At 45.3% G+C, this 17,278-nt stretch overlaps 1 protein-coding gene across 2 annotated transcripts in view; it reads right to left on the bottom strand.

The window, feature by feature from the left end:
- Positions 1–17,278, bottom strand: part of LOC106577185 (methylcytosine dioxygenase TET2) — a 213,556-nt gene that overhangs the window by 195,182 nt on the left and 1,096 nt on the right. For both annotated transcript variants that reach the window (XM_014155010.3, XM_014155012.3), the window contains exon 2: positions 14,276–17,048. In XM_014155010.3, the coding sequence (XP_014010485.2) occupies positions 14,276–16,858 (2,583 nt within the window). In that variant the 5' untranslated portion in view covers positions 16,859–17,048. The remainder of the gene's footprint in view (positions 1–14,275; positions 17,049–17,278) is intronic.

The raw sequence follows: 17,278 nt of genomic DNA, 5'->3' as shown, positions 1-17,278 counted from the left end.
GTGGCATGAGTCTTTGACAATTTTTATGGCCTTCCTCTGACATCGCCTAGTATAGAGGTCCTGGATGGCAGGAAGCTTGGCCCCAGTGATATACTGGGCCGTACGCACTACCCTCTGTAGTGGCTTGCAGTCAGAGGCCGAGCGGTTGCCATACCAGGCAGTGATGCAACCAGTCAGGATGCTCTCGATGGTGCAGCTGTATAATTTTTTGAGGATCTGAGGACCCATGCCAAATCTTTTCAGTCTCCTGAGGGGGAATAGGCTTTGTCGTGCCCTCTTCACGACTGTCTTGGTGTGTTTGGACCATGCTAGTTTGTTGGTGATGTGGACACCAAGGAACTTGAAGCTCTCAACCTGCTCCACTACAGCCCTGTCGATAAGAATGGGGACGTGCTCGGTCATCCTTTTCCTGTAGTCCACAAAAATCTCCTTTGTCTTGATCACGTTGAGGGAGAGGTTGTTATCCCGGCACAAAAACGTAATCGTTGTCGGTGATCAGGCCTACCACTGTTGTGTCATCGGCAAACTTAATAATGTGTTGGAGTCGTGACTGACCATGCAGTCATGAGTGAACAGGGAGTACAGGAGGGGACGGAGCAAGCACCCCTGAGGGACCCCCGTGTTGAGGATCAGTGTGGCGGATGTGTTGTTACCTACCCTCATCACCTGGGGGCGGCCCATCAGGAAATCCAGAATCCAGTTGCAGAGGGAGGTGTTTTGTCCAATGTTCCTTAGCTTAGTGATGAGCTTTGAGGGCATTATGGTGTTGAACGCTGAGCTGTAGTCAATGAATAGCATTATCACATAGGTGTTCCTTTTGTCCAGGTGGGAAAGGGCAGTGTGGAGAGCAATAGAGATTGCATCATCTGTGGATCTGTTGGGACAGTATGCAAATTGGAGTGGGTCTAGGGTTTTTGGGATAATGGTGTTGATGTGATGCATGACCAGCCTTTCAAAGCATTTCATGGCTACAGACGTGAGTGCTACGGGTCGATAGTCATTTAGGCAGGTTACTGTAGTGTTCTTAGGCACAGGGACTATGGTGGTCTGCTTGAAACATGTTGGTATTACAGACTCAGACAGGGAGAGCTTGAAAATGTCAGTGAAGACACTTTCCAGTTGGTCAGCGCATGCTCGGAGTACACATCCTGGTAATCCGTCTGGCCCTGTGGCCTATGAATGTTGACTTGTTTAAAGGTCTTACTCACATTGGAACAGCTGATGCTCTCATGCATGCTTCAGTGTTGCTTCAAAGCAAGCATAGAAGTAATTCAGCTCATCTGGTAGGCTCGTGTCACTGGGCAGCACGCGGCCGTGCTTTCCTTTGTAGTCTGTAATAGTTTGCAAGTCCTGCCACATTCGACGAGCGTCGGAGCCGATGTAGTACGATTCAATCTTAGTCCTGTATTGACGCTTTGCCTGTTTGATGGTTCGTCGGAGAGCATATAGGGATTTCTTATAAGCTTCCGGGTTAGAGTCCCGCTCCTTGAAAGCGGCAGCTCTAGCCTTTAGCTTAGTGCAGATGTTGCCTGTAATCCATGGCTTCTGGTTGGGGTATGTACTTAGTCACTGTGGGGACGACGTCATCTATGCACTTATTGATGAAGTCAATGACTGATGTGGTGTACTCCTCAATGCCATAAGAAGAATCCCGGAACATATTACAGTCTGTGCTAGCAAAAAAAGTCCTGTAGCTTAGCATCTGCGTCATCTGACCACTTCTTTATTGACCGAGTCACTGGTGCTTCCTGCTTTAATTTTTGCTTGTAAGCAGGAATCAGGAGGATATGGTCAGATTTGCCAAATGGAGGACGAGGGAGAGTTTTGTAGGCGTCTCTGTATGTGGAGTAAAGGTGGTCTAGAGTGTTTTTCCCCTCTGGTTGCACATTTAACATGCTGATAGAAATTAGGTAAAATGGATTTAAGTTTCCCTGCATTAAAGTCCCCGGCTACTAGGAGCGCCGCCTCTGGGTGAGCGTTTTCCTGTTTGCTTATGGCCGTATACAGCTCATTGAGTGCGGTCTTAGGGCCAGCATTGGTTTGTGGTGGTAAATAGACAGCAACGCAGAATACAGATGAAAACTCTCTTGGTAAATATTGCGGTCTACAGCTTATCATGAGATACTCTACCTCAGGCGAGCATTATAATAGCCTAATATTTGTTGAAGCGTAGATACGGTGCATTCAGAAGATAATCAGACCTCTTGACTTTTTCCACATTTTGGTACATTACAGCCTTGTTCTAAAATGTATTAAATTGTTTTTTTCCTCATCAATCTACACACAATACCCTATAATGACAAAGCCTAAACTGTTTTTTAGAAATGTTTGCAAATCTATTAAAAATAAAAAACTGAAATATCCCAGACCCTTTACTCAGGACTCTGTTGAAGCACCTTTGGCAGTGATTACAGCCTCGAGTCTTCTTGGGTATGACGCTACAAGCTTGGCACACCTGTATTTGGGGAGTTTCTCCAATTCTTCTCTACAGATCCTCTCAAGCTCTGTCAGGTTGGATGGGAGCGTTTTTCAGGTCTCTCCAGAGATGTTTGATCGAGTTCAAGTCCGGGCTCTGGCTGGGCCACTCAAGGACATTCAGAGACTTGTCCCGAAGCCACTCCTCTGTTCTCTTGGCTGTGTGCTTAAGGTCATTGTCCTGTTGGAAGGTGAACCTTTTTCTCCAGTCTGAGGTCCAGAGCGCTCTGGAGCAGGTTTTCATCAAGGATCTCTCTGTACTTTGCTCAGTTCATCTTTCACTCGATCCTGAGGGGTCTGAATACTTTACGAATGCACTGTAAATCCTTTAGGCCTACAGAATTATCCTCTACAGCCTGAGATTGGTTTGGATGCTTATTTGATAGAACAGTCATCCACGCCACGGCTGTCTAGTCCTACAGTCCGGCGAGTTATTAAAAGATTAGTGGAGTCTGCCACTAGCATAGTCAGCTCAGCTTTCCCCATTGAGACCGTGTCTGTGCCTCGATCTAGGTTGGGCAAAATTAAAAATGGCGGTGTTCGCTTTAGCAATCTCACTAGTATAAAGACCTCCTCCATTCCTGCCATTATTGAAAGAGATTGTGATACCTCACATCTCAAAATTGGGTTACTTAATGTTAGATCCCTCACTTCCAAGGCAGTTATAGTCAATGAACTAATCACTGATAATAATCTTGATGTGATTGGCCTGACTGAAACATGGCTTAAGCCTGATGAATTTACTGTGTTAAATGAGGCCTCACCCCCTGGTTACATTAGTGACCATACCCCCCGTGCATCCGGCAAAGGCGGAGGTGTTGCTAACATTTACGATAGCAAATTTCAATTTACAAAAAAAAAAACAACAATGACGTTTTCGTCTTTTGAGCTTCTAGTCATGAAATCTATGCAGCCTACTCACTCACTTTTTATAGCTACTGTTTATAGGCCTCCTGGGCCATATGCCGTGTTCCTCACTGAGTTCCCTGAATTCCTATCGGATCTTGTAGTCATAGCAGATAATATTCTAATTTTTGGTGACTTTAACATTCACATGGAAAAGTCCACAGACCCACTCCAAAAGGCTTTCGGGGCCATCATCGACTCAGTGGGTTTTGTCCAACATGTCTCTGGACCTACTCACTGCCACAGTCATACTCTGGACCTAGTTTTGTCCCATGGAATAAATGTTGTGGATCTAAATGTTTTTCCTCATAATCCTGGACTATCATTGGTCAGTATCAGTACCATTTTATTACGTTTGCAATTGCAACAAATAATCTGCTCAGACCCCAACCAAGGAGCATTAAAAGTCGTGCTATAAATTCTCAGACAACCCAAAGATTCCTTGATGCCCTTCCAGACTGCCTCTGCCTACCCAAGGACGTCAGAGGACAAAAATCAGTTAACCACCTAACCGAGGAACTCAATTTAACCTTGCGCAATACCCTAGATGCAGTTCCACCCCTAAAAACTAAAAACATCTGTCATAAGAAACTAGCTCCCTGGTATACAGAAAATACACGAGCTCTGAAGCAAGCTTCCAGAAAATTGGAACGGAAATGGCGCCACACCAAACTGGAAGTCTTCCGACTAGCTTGGAAAGACAGTACCGTGCAGTATCGAAGAGCCCTTACTGCTGCTCGATCATCCTATTTTTCCAACTTAATTGAGGAAAATAAGAACAATCCGAAATTTCTTTTTGATACTGTCGCAAAGCTAACTAAAAAGCAGCCTTCGCAAATGGAGGATGGCTTTCACTTCAGCAGTAATACATTTATGAACTTCTTTGAGGAAAAGATCATGATCATTAGAAAGCAAATTACAGACTCCTCTTTAAATCTGGGTATTCCTCCAAAGCTCCATTGTCCTGAGTCTGCACAACTCTGCCAGGACCTAGGATCAAGGGAGATACTAAAGTGTTTTAGTGCTATATCTCTGGACGCAATGATGAAAATAATCATGGCCTCCAAACCCTCAAGCTGCATACTGGACCCTATTCCAACTAAACTACTGAAAGAGCTGCTTCCTGTGCTTGGCCCTCCTATGTTGAACATAATAAACGGCTCTCTATCCACCGGATGTGTACCAAGCTCACTAAAAGTGGCAGTAATAAAGCCTCTCTTGAAAAAGCCGAATCTTGATCCAGAAATTATAAAAAACTATCGGCCTATATCGAATCTTCCATTCCTCTCAAATATTTTTGAAAAAGCTGTTGCACAGCAACTCACTGCCTTCCTGAAGACAAACAATGTATACGAAACGCTTCAGTCTGGTTTTAGACCCCATCATAGCACTGAGACTGCACTTGTGAAGGTGGTAAATGACCTTTTAATGACGTCAGACCGAGGCTCTGCATCTGTCCTCGTGCTCCTAGATCTTAGTGCCGCTTTTGATACCATCGATCACCACATTCTTTTGGAGAGATTGGAAACCCAAATTGGTCTACATGGACAAGTTCTGGCCTGGTTTAGATCTTATCTGTCGGAAAGATATCAGTTTGTCTCTGTGAATGGTTTGTCCTCTGACAAATCAATTGTAAATTTCGGTGTTCCTCAAGGTTCCGTTTTAGGACCACTATTGTTTTCACTATATATTTTACCTCTTGGGGATGTCATTCGAAAACATAATGTTAAATTTCACTGCTATGCGGACGACACACAGCTGTACATTTCAATGAAACATGGTGAAGCCCCAAAATTGCCCTCGCTAGAAGCCTGTGTTTCAGACATAAAGAAGTGGATGGCTGCAAACTTTCTACTTTTAAACTCGGACAAAACAGAGATGCTTGTTCTAGGTCCCAAGAAACAAAGAGATCTTCTGTTGAATCTGACAATTAATCTGGATGGTTGTACAGTCGTCTCAAATAAAACTGTGAAGGACCTCGGCGTTACTCTGGACCCTGATCTCTCTTTTGAAGAACATATCAAGACTGTTTCAAGGACAGCTTTTTTCCATCTACGTAACATTGCAAAAATCAGAAATTTTCTGTCCAAAAATGACGCAGAAAAATTAATCCATGCTTTTGTTACTTCTAGGCTGGACTACTGCAATGCTCTACTTTCCGGCTACCCGGATAAAGCACTAAATAAACTTCAGTTAGTGCTAAATACGGCTGCTAGAATCCTGACTAGAACCAAAAAATTTGATCATATTACTCCAGTGCTAGCCTCCCTACACTGGCTTCCTGTTAAGGCAAGGGCTGATTTCAAGGTTTTACTGCTAACCTACAAAGCATTACATGGGCTTGCTCCTACCTATCTTTCCGATTTGGTCCTGCCGTACATACCTACACGTACGCTACGGTCACAAGACGCAGGCCTCCTAATTGTCCCTAGAATTTCTAAGCAAACGGCTGGAGGTAGGGCTTTCTCCTATAGAGCTCCATTCTTATGGAATGGTCTGCCTACCAATGTGAGAGGCGCAGACTCAGTCTCAACCTTTAAGTCTTTACTGAAGACTTATCTCTTCAGTAGGTCCTATGATTAAGTATAGTCTGGCCCAGGAGTGTGAAGGTGAACGGAAAGGCTGGAGCAACGAACCGCCCTTGCTGTCTCTGCCTTGCCGGTTCCCCTCTTTCCACTGGGATTCTCTGCCTCTAACCCTTTTACAGGGGCTGAGTCACTGGCCTACTGGTGTTCTTCCATGCCGTCCATGGGAGGGGTGCGTCACTTGAGTGGGTTGAGTCACTGACGTGGTCTTCCTGTCTGGGTTGGCGCCCCCCCCTTGGGTTGTGCCATGGCGGAGATCGTTGTGGGCTATACTCGGCCTTGTCTTAGGACGGTAAGTTGGTGGCTGGAGACATCCCTCTAGTGGTGTGGGGGCTGTGCTTTGGCAAAGTGGGTGGGGTTATATCCTGCCTGTTTGGCCCTGTCCGGGGGTATCATCGGATGGGGCCACAGTGTCTTCTGATCCCTCCTGTCTCAGCCTCCAGTATTTATGCTGCAGTAGTTTATGTGTCGGGGGGCTAGGGTCAGTCTGTTACATCTGGAGTATTTCTCTTGTCTTATCCGGTGTCCTGTGTGTATTTAAATATGCTCTCTCTAATTCTCTCTTTCTCTCTTTCTGTCTTTCTCTCGGAGGACCTGAGCCCTAGGACCATGCCTCAGGACTACCTGGTATGATGACTCCTTGCTGTCCCCAGTCCACCTGGCCGTGCTGCTGCTCCAGTTTCAACTGTTCTGCCTGCGGCTATGGAACCCTGACCTGTTCACCGGACGTGCTTGTTGCACCCTCGACAACTACTATGATTATTATTATTTGACCATGCTGGTCATTTATGAACATTTTAACATTTTAACATTTTGACCATGTTCTGTTATAATATCCACCCTGCACAGCCAGAAGAGGACTGGCCACCCCTCATAGCCTGGTTCCTCTCTAGGTTTCTTCCTAGGTTTTTGGCCTTTCTAGGGAGTTTTTCCTAGGGAGTTTTTCCTAGCCACCGTGCTTCTTTCACATGCTTTGCTTGCTGTTTGGGGTTTTAGGCTGGGTTTCTGTACAGCACTTTGAGAATATCAGCTGATGTACGAAGGGCTATATAAATAAATTTGATTTGATTTGATAATAGAAGAAAGAACTTATCCTGATATTTCTTATACCTATCCATGCCGTACACAATCAATAAATCGGCAGCCTTTCAACAATATTTTCTGAGGATAAGCTATCAGTCTACCGCACACGTAGGTCATTTATTTTTATTAAAGACGATCAGAAAGAATCTGTCGTTAACTCTGCATTTATGTATTATTTATATTGAACGAAAGCCACGAAACTAGCACATAAATTAGTCACTCATCTTTATGCTGACAAATATCACAGTTGACTTGAGTCGTTTAACATTAGTTAACAAAATGTTATTTTAAACAAAGAAAATACCCAATTTAAATAGCAAAATTGGCAACTAAATAGGCCACAGCTAAATTAATATATTAGATAGCCTGAATAAACTACTAAATGTAATAAATAAAACAATTAAATGAAATAGCTCAGGTCTTCAAAATATAGGCAACCTTTTTCCCCTCTGTATCCACAATGTGCATAAATTACGCAAATACAAACGATTTGCCGGTCGGTTTTTCCTCCCTGTACTTTCTTCCATTCAGTTTCTTCTTCACATCAGCAAAGAATGACTCAATGTTTCAGAAACTCACTTTATATACAGTAGACTAGGGGCTCACTCTTTTCCGCTGTATCCTTCTCCTCTCCCACAACAAGTAGCCTATTTTTTTCAGTGGCTCGTTTTCATAAAGGGAATATGCTGTTTGTCACAAAATGTTCTTGACACATTCGATGAAAGGTCCTGACTCCTGACAGTCATTTAAGATAATACAATGTAAATGTGTGACATTTGCGTTTGTGTTGTTTAGAAACTTTTCAAATATAATTTCAGATCCGGCCTGTATTTCACATATTTTCACATAGATCCAAGGCTGTGGCCACTGAGCGGGATCCGACCCGGGAACAGACCCAGGATCCAAGTGTTGTGGGATCCGATCTCGGGTAATCGGGTTCTGATAGATCCGTGAAGACCTGTACAGATCCTTCACCACAGCTCTGCCCAACACAACCAGACTGATTCCTCCATATCCCTGTGCACTTCTGAGATGGTGTGCGTGCACAAAGTGAGCTGTGTAACATCTGTATATTGTTCTTCATAGTTAGTTGTGAAACTACTGCCAATTGTATGTCGCGTCTGTGTTTACTTTGTTATGTAATATGTGCAGGTAGCATATGCAGTACATTTATACAGTCCTTCCTCTGTTAATAGCTTTGTTGCCCTATGTGGGCTATTAGTTGTTGTATTGGGTAACAACACTTTATTTGGATAGCCCATCCATGGATGCTCTAAAGATTACAGTTCAACTAACTATCTACTAAACCTAACATGCTGACCAAACCCTCACGCGCAAGTTGATTTTGTTCACCCACACCTGATGCGATCAGGTGTGATCAAAACAAACTCTGAACCAATTATATTCATTTGGGGATAGGTCAAAAAGCATTAAACATTTATTTATGCTGTTGATAGCTAATTTGACCTGGGATATAAACATTGGGTTGTTATTTTACCTGAACTGCACAAGGTCCTCTACTCCGACAATTAATCCACAGATCTCTCCTCCTTCCTTAAAGCTTCTTTTTCTTCATTGGACTTTATATGGCGGTTGGCAACCAACTTTACAGTGCATTACCACAAAGATGATCTGAGTGTGGACCTCAGTTCATCTTTCAATCACCCACGTGGGTATATGCTCCTAAAAACCAATGAGGAGATGGGAGAGGCCGGACTTGCAGCGTGTTGAGCGTCACAAATAGAACCAAGTTCTATTTTAGCGCCTGGCCACGCAGACACTCGCTGACGCCCGCGAGCAGTGTGAGTGCAATGCCTGAATAACAGGTATCTGTAAATTTACACAACGCGAGCTGTGTTGTTAGCATGTAATCCTAACCTTAACCCTTACTCTAAACCTAACCCTAACCTTACAGAGATGGCCGCCTCACTTCGTGTTCTTAGGAAACTATGCAGTATTTTTTTTTTATGTATTATTTCTTACACTGTTACCCCAGGAAATCTTAAGTCTTATTACATCCAGCCGGGAAGAAATACTGGATATAAGAGCAACGTCAACTTACCAACATTAAGACCAGGAATACGACTTTCCCGAAGCGGTTCCTCTGTTTGGTCCACCACCCAGGACAACGGATCGGATCCCAGCAGGCGTCCCAAAACAACGGCGCCGCAGAAGAGGCAGACGGAGCGGTCTTCTGGTCAGGCTCCGTAGACGGGCACATCGCTCACCGCTCTCGAGTATACTACTAGCCAATGTCCAGTCTCTTGACCACAAGGTAGACGAAATACGAACAAGGGTTGCCTTCCAGAGAGACATCAGAGATTGTAACATTCTCTGTTTCACGGAAACATGGCTCACACGGGATACGCTATCAGAGTCGGTACAGCCAACTGGTTTCTTCACGCACCGCGCCGACAGAAACAAACATCTCTCTGGTAAGATGAAGGGCGGGGGTGTATGCCTTATGATTAACGAGACGTGGTGTGATCATAACAACATACAGGAACTCAAGTCCTTTTGTTCACCTGACCTAGAATTCCTTACAATCACATGCCGACCGCATTATCTACCAAGAGAATTCTCTTTGATCATAATCACAGTCGTGTATATCCCCCCTCAAGCAGACACCTTGACGGCCCTGAAAGAACTTCATTGGACTCTATGTAAACTGGAAACCACATATCCTGAGGCCACAGGGGCCTCCCTGTGGCTCAGTTGGTAGAGCATGGTGTTTGCAATGGTGTTTGCAACACAAGGGTTCTGGGTTCGATTCCCACGGGGGGCCAGTACGGGAAAAAAAAGACAAAAAAAATTATGAAATGAATTGAAATGTATGCATTCACTACTGTAAGTCGCTCTGGATAAGAGCATCTGCTAAATGACTAAAATGTAAATGTAATGCATTTATTGTAGCTGGGAATTTTAACAAGGCTAATCTGAAAACTAGGCTCCCTAAATTTTATCAGCATATCGAATGCCCGACCCGGGCTGGAAAAATTCTGGATCATTGTTACTCTAACTTCCGCGACGCATACAAAGCCCTCCCTTGCCCTCCTTTCGGCAAATCTGACCACGACTCCATTTTGTTGCTCCCAGACTATAGACAGAAACTAAAACAGGAAACGCCCGTGCTCAGGTCTGTTCAACGCTGGTCCGACCAATCTGATTCCACGCTTCAAGATTGCTTCGATCACATGGACTGGGATATGTTCCGGATAGCATCGAACAACAACATTGATGCATACGCTGATTCGGTGAGCGAGTTTATTAGCAAGTGCATCGGTGATGTTGTACCCACGGCGACAATAAAACCTTCCCAAACCAGAAACCGTGGATTGATGGCAGATTTGCACAAAACTGAAAGCGTGAACCACTGCTTTTAATCAGGGCAAGGATACCGGAAACATGACCGAATATAAACAGTGTAGCTACTCCCTCCGCACAGCAATCAAACAAGCTAAGCGTCAGTATAGAGACAAAGTCGAGTCGCAATTCAACGGCTCAGACACGTGGGGTATGTGGCAGGGTCTACAGTCAATCACGGACTACAAAAAGAAAACCAGCCCCGTCGCGGACCTCGATATCTTGCTCCCAGACAAACTAAACAACTTATTTTGAGGACAATACAGTGCTACCGACACGGCCTGCTACCAAAACCTGTGGACTCTCCTTCACCGCAGCCAACATGAGTAAAACATTTAAACGTGTTAACCCTCGCAAGGCTGCCGGCCCAGACGGCATCCCTAGCCGCGTCCTCAGAACATGCGCAGACCAGCTGGCTGGTGTGTTTATGGACATATTTAATCAATCCCTATCCCAGTCTGCTGTTCCCACATGCTTCAAGAGGGCCACCATTGTTCCTGTTCCTAAGAAAGCTAAGGTAACTGAGCTAAATGACTATCGCCCCGTAGCACTCACTTCGGTCATCATGAAGTGTTTTGAGAGACTAGTCAAGGATCATATCACCTCCACCCCACCTGACACCCACTTCTATTTGTTTACCGCCCCAATAGGTCCACAGACGACGCAATCACAATCACACTGCACACTTTCCTAACCCATCTAGACAAGAGGAATACCTATGTAAGAATGCTGTTCATCGACTACAGCTCAGCATTTAACACCATAGTACCCTCCAAACTCGTCATTAAGCTTGAGACCCTGGGTCTCGACCCCACCCTGTGCAACTGGGTCCTGGACTTTCTGACGGGCCGCCCCCAGGCGGTGAGGGTAGGAAACAACATCTCCACCACGCTGATCCTCAACACTGGGGCCCCACAAGGGTGCGTTCTCAGCCCTCTCCTGTACTCCCTGTTCACCCATGACTGCGCGGCCATGCACGCCTCCAACTCAATCATCAAGTTTGCAGACGACACTACAGTGGTAGGCTTGATTACCAACAATGACGAGACGGCCTACAGGGAGGAGGTGAGGGCCCTCGGAGTGTGGTGTCAGGAAAATAACCTCTCACTCAACTTCAACAAAACAAAGGAGATGATCGTGGACGTCAGGAAACAGTAGAGGGAGCACCCCCCTATCCACATCAACAGGACAGTAGTGGAGAAGGTGGAAAGTTTTAAGTTCCTAGGCGTACACATCACGGACAAACTGAAATGGTCCACCCACACAAACAGCGTGGTGAAGAAGGCGCAGCAGCGCCACTTCAACCTCAGGAGGCTGAAGAAATTTGACTTGTCACCAAAAACACTCACAAATTTTTACAGATGCACAATCGAGAGCATCCTGTCAGGCTGTATCACCGCCTGGTACGGCAACTGCTCAGCCCACAACCGCAAGGCTCCCCAGAGGGTAGTGAGGTCTGCACAACGCATCACCGGGGGCAAACTACCTGCCCTCCAGGACACCTACACCACCCGATGTCACAGGAAGGCCAAAAAGATCATCAAGGACAACAACCATCCGAGCGACTGCCTGTTCACCCCGCTATCATCCAGAAGGCGAGGTCAGTACAGGTGCATCAAAGCTGGGCCCTAGAGACTGAAAACCAGCTTCTATCTCAAGGCCATCAGACTGTTAAACAGCCATCACTAACATTGAGTGGCTGCTGCCAACATACAGACTCAAATCTCTAGCCACTTTAATAATTAAAAATTTGATGTAATAAATGTATCACTAGCCACTTTAAACAATGCCACTTTATATAATGTTTACATACCCTACATTACTCATCTCATATGTATATACTGTACTCTATACCATCTACTGCATCTTGCCTATGTTGTTCGGCCATCGCTCATCCATATATTTATATGTACATATTCTTATTCATTCCTTTACACTTGTGTGTATAAGATAGTTGTTGTGAAATTGTTATATTACTGCATGGTTGGAACTAGAAGCACAAACATTTCGCTATACTCGCATTAACATCTGCTAACCATGTGTATGTGACCAATAAAATTTGAGTTGATTCGATTTAACCATTACTCTAAACCTAACCCTAGCCCTAACCCTTACTCTAACCTTAACCCTAACTCTAAACCTAACCCTAACCTTACATCTAACTCTAAACCTAACCCTAACCTTAGCCAAGCAGTTGCTTATCAACAGATAGTTTGTTGATAGTATGACCATCTGTAGAGCATCTACAGTACAGATGGAAAATCCGGACTATCCAAATAAAGTGTGACCTTGAATTGTGTACTGTATATTCATTACCTCTGTTTCTGTCCATTACAGAACCACTACCATTCCACTACAGCCCCATGTACCTGAATTTTCCTGTGTGTGAATAAAGTTCCCGTGTTAACTCTTGGGCTGCCTTATTTCCCCTTTAACTGGGGGTGGTGTCAAATACACTACAAGTTCTCCTGCAACAGGGTGATCAAATTAAGATCCTACATCTGTATGGAGTATCCACACACTCTTTACACTTCTTTGTACACTGCAAGAAGTGTTACATTCACAGTGTTAATGTTTTTAACTCGTATTTCCCAGAATGCTTTCTTACAGGTTGACTTTTAGAATTTGTTTGTTTCAATATCTGTGTTTTCGCATGTACATTGATTGTTATTGATCTTATGCTATGCAAAGATAAATAACACACTTTTCTAAACAATTTCAATCTGTAAGTGGTTGGATTTACAAATCAAACAGCAAGAGTAAAAATGTACTCTGACAGAGCTGTTAATTCAAAACAACACAGAAAAGTGTCAAACGGCATGGGAGTGAATTAAAAACGACACTGAAAGTGTGAAATGGCATGTAGAGTTAAATTTGATCAACTCCCTGAGAGTACAATGTGATTGGATATTTACTCCATTTAGTGTCATAAATCTAAAAATAATCAATCCTATGACCAGAGTAGTTTTAACTCAAAATGGGGGTAGGATCATATAAACCCCAAAATGCTGTTGAATTTAAATCCATGGGAGTTGAATGACCTCTTATTGCGATTTTACTATGTGGATTAGGCTGGCCCACACAAAACATTAGGCTCCATGCTGTCATGGGGTCAGAGTGGAGAGCAGAGGACAGAGGAGGGGTAAGGCCCCTTGACCCCTGGTCTCTTTGGCCCCTGTGGGTGGAGGACAGCCGCAGGGACCCGTGAATCTCTCCTTATGTCACCTCCTTTGTGGAGCACAGTTGTCAAGCACAGTACTCTTTTCTTTCTCATATAGTAGTATATCAATGCAATCTCACCGTCCAGAACATTCTATCCTCTCCAACTGACCCCATCCTTTTCTATCCTCAGCCCTTTACATGCTCTCTCTCCTCCCACTTCATTTCACCACATATTTTGGAGAACCCAGAGCGCGCACACACACACACACACACACACACACACACACACACACACACACACACACACACACACACACACACACACACACACACACACACACACACACATCATAAACTGTCACAGACCAACAGTCTACGCCTCACGTATCCTCTCAGTCAGTCAATAGCATAGCATCACCACAAGCATATGACAACTTAGAGAAGTAGTGACAATAACAAGCTGGCTTTAGACTCTCTGTGGTTTTGGGGTCAGTTGCAGTTAGGTGACTTTCTCAGCATGTACAGTATTCTCTAAAGAAAGGTCAATTGACTTGGTCAATTTTACCTTAAGGTCTGCTTTTAAACTCCTTATAATGGTTATACACAAGTGAATAATACAACGTTAAAACGTTATGAGGTTTATAAGCAGCCTTTTCCAATTTTAGCCTAAAGTTTACTCTATGCCTTAGAGAAAGCCTTACCTGAGTAGATGTTAGTGTGAGAGGTGACATTGGCCTCCTCTTCCTCAGCTCCATACACTTCCTCAGTTTACAGATCTGGTGTCCAGTCCTGCGGTTCATACAGCAGCTACACTGGCCACAGTTGATATTCCTTAGGCACGGCTCACACCTTCCACACCGACTCCTCTTCTTCCTCTCCCTCCTCTGGATGATCCGTGGGGTTTGGGGCAGAGATATACCCCCGTCCAGGTGTCCCAGGTCCAGGCTATGGTGTCCAGGGGGGCTAGGTTCCCCATATCCAGTCTCTGATTCAGTGTCGAAGGAGTAGGAGGATTGGGTGCTCTCAGAGCTGCAGGAGAAGGAGAACTTGGAGCTAGAACTCTCCTGGTTAGGGATGGAGGAGGTCTTTGGCACTGAACCCAGATCAGATAGAGAGACAGATGCAATATCTGTGTTTGGTTCAGACCCTGTGTTTGGTTCAGACCTTGTGTCTGTGTTTGGGAGTGATGGCTGTGGCTCATCTTGGTTGTACTTGTTGTGAGTCATTGGACCAGAACCTAGGTCACAATCAGAGACAGATACAATGTCTTTGTCTGGTTCAGACCCAGTGGTGAAGACGTCTTTCTTTGTGTATGGGAGTGATGATGATGATGGTGGTTCTTCTGGGTAGTTGTTGTGGTTGTTTGACAATGGACCCAGGTCAGGTACAGACACAGTGATGGGGACCTCCGCGTTGGTGTACAGGTCTGACGATGATGATGCAGATGATGAAGAAAATTTTGCATTGAGGTGATTGGATGACTCTTTGGTCTCTTCGTCCACTGGTCTGAGAAGTTGTCTAGCCTCTGGAGAGACAGGGCTCTCTAGGCTCTGACCGGGTGCTGGGTTCGCTGGGATTACACACAGGGACTTGTGGGGTTCACTGAGGAAGGCAACTGAGAGACTTAGTGATACTGGGTGCACTGAGGTCGTCTGTGATGTCTCATGGAAAGTAGTTGGGACTTTTAAAGATTTATGGATTTCAACAGTTTGGTTAGGTTGGATTAGTTTTGCACCTTGGTTCAGAACCTTAATGTCATGTGACATTGTGGGGTGAGGTGGAGAGGTCGGGTGAGGATGAGGGAGAGGGGGTGACGCCAGGTCTGAGGTAGCTGGTTCAGAGACAGGTGAGGGATGGACAGGTGATTGCATCATCAACACGTCATCCTGCAGAGGTGGCTTTTGGGGCTGAGAGACAGATATACTGGAGCTTGTGTCTGGAGGTCTGCTGATAACCTCTCTCTTCTCCAGTCTCTCGTCTTTCTCCTCTCTTTCCTTAGTCTCCTTCACCTTGGCTATCTCCACTCTCTCCTCCCCCTCTGCTTTCTTCTTTTCTTCATCCGTCTTCTCTCCTTCCTCCATTGCTTCCTCTCCTTCCTTCTCCACTGCTTCCTTTCCTTCCTTCTCCAATCTCTCCCCTCCTCTTTGCTCCTTTGCATGAGTATCTCTCTCTCTCTGCTCCATCTCAATCTGCTCAGGTCCAAGGTTAATCTTGGCTTTGTCTTCACCTTTAGGGACAACTGACACTTCCTGCCTCTCATCACTGGTAGAGTCACCAAGCTCATGGCTCTGGTTGAATTGCCCTGAATTGCCCTCACTAATATTATTGACTAGCTTTTCCTGTTGTTGGTCAACACTGATGGGGTCATTGAGCTCAGAGTGGTTGCCGTCACCACTATGGCTGAAAGGCTTATTGTGTGGGTCAGTACCAACCACGTCACCATTATGGGCAACTAACTCTTCATGTTTGCCATCACTAGCTGAGTCATCAGTCCTCAGGTTAAGAGGTTTGCCCTCACCATCATGGCCGACACCTGGCTCTAGCTGGTCAATACAGGAAGGGTCATCAAGTTCAGTCCTCAGGTTAAGAGGTTTTCCCTCACATTCATGGCCGACTCCTGGTTCCTGCTGGTCAACACAGGAAGGGTCTTCAAGTTCAGTCCTTAGGTTAAGAGGTTGGCCCTCACTATCATGGCTGACTAGCTCTTTCTCTTGGTCAATCACACTAGGGTCTATACTACCAGGGTCAGACTCCTCAGGTCCTTGCTCAATCCCTCTTTCGCTCCATCTCTGACCCCTTGCTCCCCTCGCTCCCCTGCCCCTGGCTTTCTTCCCTCCCCTGCAAGGCTTTACCGTCAGGGGAGGAAACTTCTTGGAGCACCCCATGCCCCGTAAGGACATCCTGCGCCCCGGCGGATCCTCTCCCACCCCATGCTGGAGCAGAGGATTACCCCGGCTCCTTAGCCTCACTGATCCTGTTACATGCACAGGGGCATGGTTAACCCTACCAGGGGACCCCCCCGGGACCTGACTGCCAAGCGTGCCAAGCCTGCCAACCCCACTCCTCCCTGGGCTTCTGGCCGGCTGGGCCTGGGTCCTGGTTGTGGATCTTCGGGGTGGTTTTGGTGTCGACTGTGGGCTCTCAAAGGCTTTTCCTCTGGACTTGCTGGAGTTGGAGATCTGTCTCTTGGCGGTGGTGGTGGTTGTTGTTGTGGGTATCACCTTGCAGCCATTCCTTGTCTGTGGTGGGGGTTGTCTCTTAGGGGGTTTGGGAGTAGGAGGCATAGTGGAGGATGTGAGAGGGCAGAGATGGGGCAGTCGGCATGGGAACCAGGTGAATGGTTGTTCTCAGCTGTGCTCCAACTTCAACTTTTTTTTCTCTCTTCCTTAATTTTTTTGAGATTGGATTACTGGCTTACACTGACACGCAAATGCTGAGTTATTTTCCCACCATGTTGAAAAGCTGTGCAAGGACCTGGAGGGAATTGATCAAGAAAATAAAAATATGTTAAAATAACTGTCTGTTTCTCTATTAGTGCACTATATAACACACCCAAACACATCCGTGTTTGACTGAACACTAAGGAGAAAACTTTTTTATTTTCCTAACAAAACATGCCTGGTCACACGTTTTTTTTTGTAGGTACTGGGTATAGTAGAACCCAATTGTATAATTTGTAGCAGATGTTTAGAAATCTTGAATTG

This window comes from Salmo salar, chromosome 18 (assembly GCF_965601325.2).
Source record: "Salmo salar chromosome 18, fSalSal1, whole genome shotgun sequence".
NCBI classification, from domain to species: Eukaryota; Metazoa; Chordata; class Actinopteri; order Salmoniformes; family Salmonidae; genus Salmo; species Salmo salar.
This window is presented reverse-complemented; position numbering and strand designations above follow the sequence as displayed.